Source organism: Parasteatoda tepidariorum, chromosome 3 (assembly GCF_043381705.1).
Source record: "Parasteatoda tepidariorum isolate YZ-2023 chromosome 3, CAS_Ptep_4.0, whole genome shotgun sequence".
Lineage (NCBI taxonomy): Eukaryota > Metazoa > Arthropoda > Arachnida > Araneae > Theridiidae > Parasteatoda > Parasteatoda tepidariorum.
The window spans coordinates 28,484,847-28,496,956 of NC_092206.1; the positions used below are offsets into that span (position 1 = coordinate 28,484,847).

The 12,110-nt window shown below is 30.2% G+C and overlaps 1 protein-coding gene across 2 annotated transcripts in view; it reads left to right on the plus strand.

Annotated features, from left to right (window-relative positions):
* Window positions 1-11,771, plus strand: part of LOC107450867 (uncharacterized) — a 40,475-nt gene extending 28,704 nt beyond the window's left edge. For both annotated transcript variants that reach the window (XM_016066789.4, XM_016066790.3), the window contains exons 4-8: window positions 2,480-2,688; window positions 4,471-4,735; window positions 6,571-6,798; window positions 8,355-8,688; window positions 10,921-11,771. In XM_016066789.4, the coding sequence (XP_015922275.2) occupies window positions 2,480-2,688; window positions 4,471-4,735; window positions 6,571-6,798; window positions 8,355-8,688; window positions 10,921-11,709 (1,825 nt within the window). In that variant the 3' untranslated portion in view covers window positions 11,710-11,771. The remainder of the gene's footprint in view (window positions 1-2,479; window positions 2,689-4,470; window positions 4,736-6,570; window positions 6,799-8,354; window positions 8,689-10,920) is intronic.
* The last annotated feature ends 339 nt before the right edge of the window (window positions 11,772-12,110 follow it).

Here is a 12,110-nt window from a genome sequence, read left to right on the forward strand (position 1 = left end):
TTTGGATGGAATCAAAAAAAAACTCTATCCAATTATGAAAATATCTCGGAGCCCATGTAATTATTATAATCTAATTATTACAACTTTTTTCTGGCATCATCTTTTTAAAAGCAAGGAGAGAAATAAAACAACAAAAATTTTAAATCCCTTATTTTCTTTTGTCGTGAAACAATCGAAGCCTTCTGGCATGCAGATGGCTGCTAAATTTAAAGATTTTGTCGAAAGATTTCCTTTTTATTTTTAAAATGTTATCTATATATTTATCTTGCTTTAACAAAGGTGATTTATAAAGGTTTTTACCACCACTATATATTAATGATTTAAATGAATCGATAAAAGTTTTAACAATAAAGTATAACTTATTATAATTTTTAAAAACAATAAGTGCTTACAAAATTTAAATATTTTTCGTAAGTGTAAATTTAATTGCTATATTACTTATAACACAAAAAAAGCTTAATCAGAAAGAGAACAAAACAGCAGGTATATTTGCATGATGAACTTAAATAGCAACTTTCATTTATTTATTTTTGCTCACGTTAGCAATGGAATTCAAGTTTAAGATTTACAAAATTCTCGTCCAATTTCATCAGGAGAGAGTTGTAATTTTCCAACACCATCACCAAAATCTAAGCACTCTAAGAACCCAACCAAAGTTTCGTCCTCAATATGACGGATATTTTCGAGGGAGTTGATGTGAATTATGGTTTTAAACGCTTTTGGATAATAATACGCAAGGTGGCATGACTACATCATCATCATGACCCAACGCCAATGCATCTATCCCCATTTTTAGGGCTCAATCTCCTAACGGCCATGGTAGGAATGTCACGTAATTTTGATCTTGGTCAAGCGACGTGGAAGGTGTCTGAGCTGATATCCCACACTCCGAATTCCCCCCACACGCAACCAATGAGAGGACTTTCAGCAGCTGCAGATTTATCGTGTACCTTGCCGCTTATACAAGGTGGTTGTTTCATCAGCCACCCGGATCGAACTCACTTACATCAGCTCTCTAACCAATGGTGTAAGCGACCTCTTAACTAACTATACCACTGGAGTGGCGGTGCATGACTACATAATAGAAATAGATTACAAATTTCGTTGGTTTCTAATGGTTTTCTTTTTTTTAATTCTTTTTTCCTCCGATGTCATGAGCTCATGTACTCGTATAGATGATTCACAAAATTGGGAAGATACAGAAGTTTAATTCCATCGTGATTTGTTGTTAAACAGCAATCAAATTTGAACTGTTTATTGAAGTAACAACTTTATCTTTCTACCATATTAATGAAGACCGTAAAATTTTTATCCTAATTTCAATTTTATCCATTATGTAACATCAAATTTAAACTTCATATTTAAAAACATTCACCTAGAAACCTAGAAAAACATTCACCTAGAATGTTTCTAAATATGAAACATTCACCTTCATATTTAGAAACATTCACCTCATTCGCTTAGAAACGCGGTTTGAGTTTGGCGGACTATAAGAAATGCAAATATTAAATGCACTGGATACTTTAAACAAGGAAATTACATTGTCACGGTGAAAAACTTCTTTCAATTTCAAAATACAAAATCCAAAGTTTTAATGAATTAAAAGTCATTTTCATTTAATTACACAATTCACCTTTTCAGGAGAGATCTCCACTTATTTCAACTTTTCGTTCAAAAAAGTATTCAGGAAAATAAATTTATAATTTGTTAACGAAATATTTTCGGCATTTATTTATTTTATCTATGTATCCTCCAAAGAAAAGAAAATTAGTTGTTCTTGAGCAGGCAATAGAGAGATTTTGAATAGCGTTTTTCTTACGGCAAGTATACGCTAACCTTATCTCCTTATTATTATACCCTTTTCCTTTATTCCCCTTATTTCCTTTCCTTAGTGATTCTGCGATTGACAGTTGAAGCTCAAATCGCTTTAGTGTTAGAGATAACGGGAAATGGTAATGTAATGCAAAATCTCTCTAATGATATTTTCTTTCCTTGTATCTTTTAAAACTATATCTCTGATGACTTTCAGTAACAGACAATTTTTTCGTCACAAGACATAATCGAAACGTTCTCGTCTACCAAAAGCATACATCCTAAGAAACAAAGCTTAAGCTTAAAGGATTAATCCCATTGATATTTCATTAATGTAGTCTTATTGTGATGTTAACAAAAAGTCAAACTAAACAATTAATTAGACTTTTTTTAGCATCGTTAAATAAATTTTCATGCACTAAACGATACCATACAACTTCAATCTTGATTTATCAATAGATTGTTATCCATCGATAAATTAAATGGATAACAATCTATACAATTTTAAAATTTCTTTAAAATTTTATTTCTCATGATATGCATTTTATTAATACTATACACTAATACTTTAATGCTACATAACTTTCAAATATTTTTTCTCTCACGCTATATTTTTAGTTTAAACGAGAAGAATTCTTTTTAAAGTGTGATTCTTTAATCTTTTTAGAAACCTACGCTGCCGTTATACCTTGAGTGTGACACGCAGTCTTGTTGCCTTGGACATGAACTCTTTCGATGTGGATGGTTTGCGATGTGACAATCTACTTTTATGCTTTCCCAGACCTGTGACGAAAAATAACTCAGAATGCCCTTTTGATTACGTCAAAATATATGATGGAACTTCAGAAGATAGTCCTCTTATCGTTACTTTATGTGGTAAGTAAACATTTTGAAAAAAGCAGTTCTTACAAAATATGTCACCCTTTAAAATATTATGGATAAAAATAACTCCTGCTATGTGTGTTATATTGTATATCTATAACTAACTACAGAAAAAACACTGCGTATTAAAATGTAATATGAAGAAGCTAGGTATTTTTTTTTACTATTTTATCCGTGGTTGAACAACCGACCTAATCTTTTGGGTTTACGACAACCAATGCTCAACTCCGTAGCCTTGCAATTTTTAACCCAATCCAGAAGACAAGGAAACTCCTGGATCAGTACCCCCAGAGGTATTGATTTGTGATGAGAACATGGATGGCTTTGCGACTCGACAGATTTAACGTGCATCAGTCACCATTTACTACACGGGGGCTCTTCGGCCGGCGGAGATCTTACCCACGAATTCTTGGACATGAGCCCAGTGTCCTACTAACCAGGCTATAGAAGCTGGGTCTTCTAATTATTTTGCAAATGAAATTGAAATGAATGATTTAATAAAGTGTGTGTATTACTATGTAAATGTTGTTGGTATCGTTAGCCATTAAAGTAGTAGGGGTGCGATTCATATATCCATCCACAGATAGTAATTTTGACCTGAACCAGAGAACGATTAATCTCCAAATCAGTACCCCCAGAGGTATTGATTTGTTATGGGAACATGAAGAACTTAGTGACCCGACAGATTCAACGTGCGCCAGTCACCCCTTACTGCACGGGGAATCTTCGGACGGCTGGATTTGAACTCCAGTTTACACAAACTTGAGTTTAGTACCCTGTCGACCAGGCTATACCATTACTATGTAAATAAAAACAATAAACTGTTTTTAAAGATTATTATGATAATTTTATTTTAAAGTAGCATGAATTTTATTTTAAGTACTTATGAAATGCATTAAAATGCATTAATTTGCTGTACAGAAACAGAAAAGAAACTATGTACAAAAAGGCTAGTTTTTACATCACTAACAAAAACTTTTTTTTAAGATTTTAATAATAGTTTTTATTTTATTAATACTAGTTCCATTTTATTAAAGTGGCATAAATTTTATTTGAAATCTTAACGAAATATATTGAAATATTATATTTTGAAAGATATCTATATTTAAAAAATTATATTTTTTAAAACGATAAGTTTTTTTCATCAGTATTTATCAAATATAAGATAAATAAATTTCCAATAGTTAAATTGAAGTAAATAAATTTTATAAAATTGTACCACCTTTATGTAGATATAAATAAATATAGAGCATGTAAGCTCTAAAATGTTACAAACAGCGTTTTTAATTACAAATATCGAGTTTTGTCTACAAAAATACAAAATTTTCAGGAGATGAGACCATTTTTGGAGCTTACGCGTTATGGAGTGAAAATTAGCGCAAACAACTTTTTCCTATATTTTAAATTTTATAAAAATAAATGTGCGTCAATTGCGCTTTTTCTACTACAGTGGCGACTGGGTGGCTGAAATTTGAAGATTTCTGTATACATTTACATTCACAGTTCTGATAATGTCATGAGTTTATAAGAGGATGCTGTTCTAGAAACTTTCTCCTATAGATACCAACGATATTTTTCTTAAGAATATGTTCTAAATTACAAATTACCCCAAAATTTAAAAAAAAAACATTGTTTCTACAAACACACAAAATTTGCAACATTTCTTTTTTTCTATTTTAAATGTATTTAATTCTAAATTACATGGTGAACCTTTTGTGAACGTAGCCTGCTAATATTTGTTGTCTCATGTTAAACAAATTTATATTTTTTTCGCAGGTCGTGGCAGACTAAAGTCTCAGATTGTAGCTTCAGGTTCAGAAATGCTGGTCGAATTCGGAACATCCGCTGCTGGGCCACTACTCAACAAAGGATTCCACTTTAAGGCCGAAAGCATTCATGGTGAAAGCGAAACAGAACATCAGTATCCTAAGTTAGACAGCAACGGAACTTGCTCAATTACAAAGTACATGAGATCGGGAGATGTTGCTACATTTGGCCATCTACGTTCTTGGTATCCAGTAAACACAACTTGCACTTACAAGTTAGTTTATGGTTAATTTATAATTACCATTAACTGCCAAATATTACTGTGCATTTGTTAATAAAAATAATCTATAATTACCTCTGGGAATAATTTTTCATAATATAGGGGAGAGTGGGGTCAATTGTAACATTTTTTGCTTAACTATTTTTAACTAACAAAAAATCCAATATATTATTAGTATTAATTGACAGACGAGTAAAGTAGACTATCCTCTACTAGAAAAAAAAATAAATACCTTATTTTAAATGTTATTATATTAGTTATTAACAATTTTTGACAGTCGTGCACTTGTTACAATTGTCCCCACTTACGGGGTCAATTGTAACAGTTCATAAATTCAACTAAAACATAGTTAATTATACATATTATCATAGTTGTGATATATTTTTTTATTGATCAAAATAGTAGTGATATTTTAGGAGTAAAAATAATAATGAGCAGAGACCTAAAGGGTTAAACTTTTAACTTTAAGGGGTTAAAAATTTTAATTTATGCTGTGAAAGGTGACAAATAAAATAATGCACATGCAACATAATATAAATGATATAGGAAACTATTGGTGGTTCTTAAAGAGTTAAGTAATGGTTTGTAAACATAAGATTATTTATTTTCAGCTGTTACAATCGTCCCTTTACTTATTGTTACAATCGTCCCCAAGACGCCATTTCAGCTTCATTTGTTAAAAACAATGCTAGTTAATTAACAAAACTAATTTTTTTTTATTGAAATGTTAATTAAGGTGTCCACTTACATATTCGGTTAATAATTTTTATTTGTTTAAACAAAATTACTTTGTTACAATATAATATTCTAATACCAAAAAAAGTACTTACGTAGCGTGAAAATATCTTTTGTGATGTAACTCCTTCAAAAGTACATAAAAATTGTTGCCAGCAGGGGTGTACATGTAGATTTATTAAATACACTTTGTGCGCCACGTAGGAACCGAATCGAGAACCCGACTCTCGAAATATTTGCTCTGTTACAATCGTACCCTGTTACAATTGACCCCACTCTCCCCTATAGTATATTATAACCATATCGTTGATACCAGTGACATGTAATACGGTATGGCTTTATTAAAACCATATCGTTAAAATTAACTGCAGCATTTATACTACGGTGCTAATGTGCTTAAACCATCTTAAAATTGACTATATAGCTCTAGGGGTTCAACTTCAATGACAACCTAATTCAATTTAACATCTTTTTAAAGCTGCACCTATTTTTCCTTATATTATAATTTAAAATGTATCGTTGTCTTTTAGTATCTTGAATTTAATATCTGGATATTAAATGACCTTCCGTAGTCCTACTTAGCTGAATTGCTCTGTATCTCTTTTTAGGACTGCTAAAATCATTCAACAGTGTACAGCCACTAGCCACTAACCTCTCATTATCCTACTGTTCAACTGGCTTTCCTTTCCTTGTTGTATCTTGTTTGTAATTTCTTTCTACATCTCCGTGTTTCCCTTCTTCATTTTGTGAGCACGAAAAAAAGTTTTTCTTTACAGAATCAAAACTTTGTATGCTTTTAATGCATTATTTTTACTTTTTTCACGTTGCTTAACTTCATTTACATGCAGCAGAAATTTATATAAATTTTCTAAAATATCTTTTCTAATACCTACAACACTTAACAATTTCTCAAAAAAATAATCTGATTTCGTGAAGAAAATTTTGATTGCCTTGTAACAACGAACTCAACTATTTTAATACATTTTTGTTTTAATTTTAAAAAAAATACTTAGAACATAATTAATGAAATTCAAGACTTTAAATATTTCCTTACCTTTAGTACTTGTTTTAAGAAATTATTTTTTAACTTTCAGATTCGTGGCTCCAGATGACGAGGTTCTGAAATTGACTTTTGAGTTTTTCCGCATGGAGCGGGTCACGTTATGCAACGAGTCTCTTAAGCTCTACGATAGTTCGTTAAACGATCCTTCCAAAATCATATCGAAATTGTGTGACATTAATAAACCACGAACCGAACAACCGAAATCTGTGTATGAGACAACAGGACCAGGACTTTTTGTAGAATTCTCCAGCAAAATGGGGTAAGACAAGGAAAAACCAATTTGTTTTTTCTAAAATCGTAATTGTGTTATTTTTTGTTGAAAAATACCAAACTAACTATAGCAGAATATTTTAAATGTTCAAACATTTAAAAAAAACGTATTAAAACGGTTCATTTGAAAAGTTTAAATATTTTAAAGGTTTTTTTTTTTTTTAGTACTAAAGTTATTTGAAATGAGGTAATGGTTGCCTTAAAATAAATTTGACACCGATTTCAAATCGAGAAATAAAAAATATATTAGCAATAGCAGAGCTACGCATTTGGGTTAGAAATTAATGAAATTGAAGTGTGCCACAGATTGCGTCCAATTAAGCAATCAATTTGCTTGAAAGTACATTCTATTCAGCAAAATTAGGAAATTATGTAACACTCCAGTGGCCAGTGGTTCACTTCTTGGTTCAAAGTAGCCGCCTCCACTTTTTTTGCATTCAGTAGCAGTAAAATTTATAATTACAGTAAAACATGATACACGTAAGAGTCAGTAAAAATATTTTCACACTACAATATAGAGTAAAATTCAACACAAATTATTAAAAGAAAATTAGTTTGTATACACGTTGCACAGAAAGAATGTAAAGACGAAATAGAAATCGGCTTAACAGAAATTATACATGAGAAAAGAAACTGGGACTGAGAACCCGAAAAGTTTTGTGAAGAGTGTACATCAGTATCAAATTCAAGACCAAGTACAAGAAACGCCATGATTTCCCGTGAATTTATCACTGATGTTGATGAAATAATTCGATATGATTAAAGAGTTACGAGAAGGTATAACATTTATGCAACACTTTGTCTGGCATGAAAAAATAATTGGTACGATACAATAACCTTAAGCCACTAAAAATTATACTACTTCTTGTTGCTCTGGACGCATTCTTCCTAGATCAACTTTATGTTCATTTTAAATGATCTCATATAAATTCAGTTTAATCAGTTAGTTGCAGTTTGCAGTACGTTTCTCTAGCCTTCCTGTATAACCCTGAATGGTTGTGTTGCTATAGTTGCTGTATTTCTGACGCGATTGCATTTAGATACTTTTCCCTTAAACCACCTTTATAGTATATTCATACCTTATTAACAATTTCTTAATTGCGCATTAATCTACGTATAGTATGAAAATATTTTTACTTTTTTACACAACTGCTCTAAACAAAGTACACTATTGAAAATTTCCGGATCAAATTCTGTAAAATTTTACGGTAAAAATGGATTTTACTATAAAAAGTACCGGCACCCTGAATGCCGGTACATTTTGCCAGAATTTTTTACAGTGTAATTGCTTAAATATAGTACAAAGAAGTATGTTTTAATTCAGTTTAATACAAAAAATGCAAAACAAACTACACAACACAGAAAAAACTATATTGATGCTAGATTAGCTTAACCTATATGACAAACGTGCTGCTTTAAACAAATTTCTCCAACGATACAGACATTAATAAAAAACAATTTATAAATACCAGAACCGAAATTTATATTTTTTTAAATTTTATATACTCTTTTTAATTTTGTAATACTTTATGTGTTTTTTTACAGGTCTTTAGAAGGCTCTTCTATCAGTTACGCATTTGAGGTTCGGCCTGTAAATGTTGTAGCTCGCAGAAACACCCTTAATGGCAACAGCTGCAGTAGAGTATTCACTCCAGAAGGGGGCATGACAGGACTATTAACTGGACATTCTTTTGGCGAGACAAATATTTCTTCTCTTACTTGTAACTACACTTTTGATGCCTCACGATTACCTCAAGGAAGAGTGAGGCTCGTCATTTTCACCTCTCTTAAGAAATCCGCCAACTGCGCCGAATGTCGACAAGAACCTTTGTTTTTTCAAGTTTTATTTGGCATTGGAGAAAAAATGTGTTTCTGCAAGGTAAGAAAGATTGGAAAACTATCATTATATACGCTATAATATTTGAATAAGAATAGTTAAATAATAATAAGAGTTGAAAAAGATTAAAGCTTGATTAAGAATAAGAGTTGAATAGGAATTAACAACTGGATTATAAATACATCCAAGTGATGGGTGAGATAGTTAGAGATACTTGAATAGAAATAGTATTTTTTAAGGAATTAGAATAGCTGAATTAAAAAGAGAATCATTGAATTAAAAAGAGAATCATTGAATAAAAATGAGAATGTTTGTATAAAATTGATAATAGTTGAGTATTGATATGGATTGAATAAGATTTGGACTAGAATAAGAATAAAAATTGAGTAAGAGTTAACAATTTAATTATAAATTTATCCAAGTGATGAGAAAGAATAAATAAAGTTGCTTAAAAACTGAAAGTATTTTATAAAGAATTAGAATTGTTGAATATGTTTAAAAAAAAATAAAAATTAGAATAGTTGAGTAAAAATAAGAATCGTTGAAAAATTATAAGAGTTGCAGAAGATAAGGCTTGATTAAGAATAAGATTTAAATACGAATTAGCAATTAGATTATAACTTTATTCCAGTGATGAATAAAGTAATATTTCGCAGGTTCTTTTTCAGATTTTTCAATGTGAAATGATTTCACCATAAACCTTTCTTGGCATAAACGATTTTATTTAGATGCATACTTATGCCACGGCACAAACATGAAGTATATAGAAAATAATAGTAATTAATCACATAATCGATGAAACTTCGCACTCCATCATAGAACTTTCCACTCTTCTCTCACCAAGCTAGAGAACCCCCTCTCGCTTCTTTGTTTTCCCTTAAGTTTTTTTGTATCTCGCAGCGCCATCTATTGTCGACGATTCTTACAAATAAGAACAAATAAAGATACTTGAATAACGATAATATTTTAGGATGAATTAGAATAGTTGAATAAAAATGAGAATAGTTGAGCAATAATTAAATTTGAATAAGATTAAGACTGAAATAAGACTAAGAGTTCAATAAGAATTAACAACTGGATTATAAATTTATCCAAGTGATAATAAAATATAGTGCTTAAAAAAATGATAGTATTTTATAAAGAATTAGAGTTGTTGAATAAAAATTAGAGTGATTGTAGAAAATTATAAAATTGAATAAGATTAACGATTAAATTTTAAATTTTCTAAGTAAGAAAGTATTCGCATTAGTTCATTTCATATTTTTTTAATATTACTTTTTTAAGTAAATTATTAAAGCATGAACTTTTAGCAGATATTGAAATAAAACTAAATAAAGCTGGAATTAAGAGAGATTATTCCTTACATACCAGCCTAAATCGTTGTTTTTATCGAAACAAAAATGTTTGCAAAATGCAGAAATTCTTTTAAGATAATTCTGTTTTCGCATCATTAACAGAACTGATAAAATAGGTATCGTTCATACGCTATTTTTTAATCTCATACCTTAAGTTTGTTTCATTTTTAAAAACTGTTAAGAAAAACAAGCAGTCACAAAAACTTAATTGCATTTTTCATAAGCGTTAAAAAAATATAGTAGAAAAATATCATTCATTAATTTTGAGATGAACTGACGGTAATGAAAATATGTAATAAATTATCAATGTATATTTCAATTTCCTTGAATATATGTGTAACTAATGCAATTATTTAGTTCAGATATGTACACGTGTAATAATTAGGATTTTAAAGTGACTATAAATTTAGTACTTTCATGTAATTAAATTATTACAAAACATTTAATAAATAGAATACAAATTGTTTAAACGCAAAATATTTTTTTTAATTCCATTTTGAATAACTTAAAATGTAATTTAGAAATTAAAAACTCTTTATTCTTTTATTAAATATTTTTTCTTTTAATAGGAATAACAATACTTAAATTTTTTTAAATTTTAAAATTATAACAAATTTTTTAACTTATGTCCAATTCTCATTTGTGTGATTTGCAACTAAAAACGTTTACATAAATTAAGTGTTTAATAAATAACTGATAAATCAATAACTTTTTCATAGGCAATTGTTAAAATAAAACAATAAAATTTTGTGCAAAAATTTAAATAAATTTTCAACGTATCTCCAATTCCTTATCAAATGAATTTTCTCTTAGACATTGCATTTATTTGTACATTAATGCTAGTTATAGTCTTATTAGTCTAGTTTTTTTTAGTCCAGTTTATTTTTAGTATATTATTTATAGTGTAATTTATCTTTAGGTTTCTACTCATAAAAGTCATACTCTGATTTCTTTGGGTCCATTGATGCATTTATCATTACATGCTGAATCTGCGTGGGATAAGAAACTTCCACAAAAACATGTGGTCAACGGAAGTTACATTTTCTATTCCGAATCCAGATGTGGAGCCGAACGTCTGGAACTAGATATACAAGGTATACTCACTTTCCCACCACTCATACCGACAATAGGAAACTGTCCAGATGGACAATGCCTAGATGGTCCTATTTTCTGCCAGTGGAAGATCCCGATCTTCCACAGAATGGATGTTCTTTTAAAAGTGGAGAGTTTAGCCGAGGAAGGCAACTGCAGTACTGACCATGCCATTGTAAGCAGCATAGTTCTCTGCCCGAGCGATGAGGTTCAAGAGGTTCTTCTTCACAAAGAAGACATCTTCGAATCAGACGTCACCGTCAGTTTGCGCATGTCCGAAAAGACATCTAACTTTACAGTCAGGTGGACGCAACTTCAAATGCTACCAACAAGGACGAGTCCTGATAGTTTAATGTCACTTGGCAAAGACTGTGATTTCCTTTGCACAACTTCCATGGCTTGCTTAACCAGAGACCTAGTGTGTAATGGTGTAAGCAATTGTCCTGGTATAGGCGTTACTGCAGATGAAGATACTACCTTATGCCTGTTGCCAAGAGACAATTTTAAACTTTATTGGTGGATTATTGGTTTTGGGTTAGGAGTTTGTGTTTGTTTGACATTATGTCTTGTTTTTACGATCTTTAGAAAATGTCGCGTGAGGCGTCACCGAATTTAAATTGTGATGTTGTTGTTTTTTGTACAAATGTATAAAATTTATTAAATTTTTAAATGTTTCAATTGAAGTCAGAGCTTTTTTTTTCACCAACATATTTAAAATATTGTTTATATCAATAAAAGGTTAAATTGGGGGTTGCGAGGCACGTTTATTTCGAAAATCAATTTTTAATCAGACGCAATTTCTCTTGTTCATTTAGGAACAAAATATCAGCGTACTGTGAAAACTTATAATTCTTATAGTTTTAATTAAACTACACACTCTATGAAATAAAATTATGTTTTGTAATCAAATAGTTTCAGTAATAAAATTAAAGGCGAAAGCTTAAGATGAACAGAAAAACACAGACACACAAACTTAATTTAGAGTTTAAACGGAACTTCACTGGTTCTAAACTATAT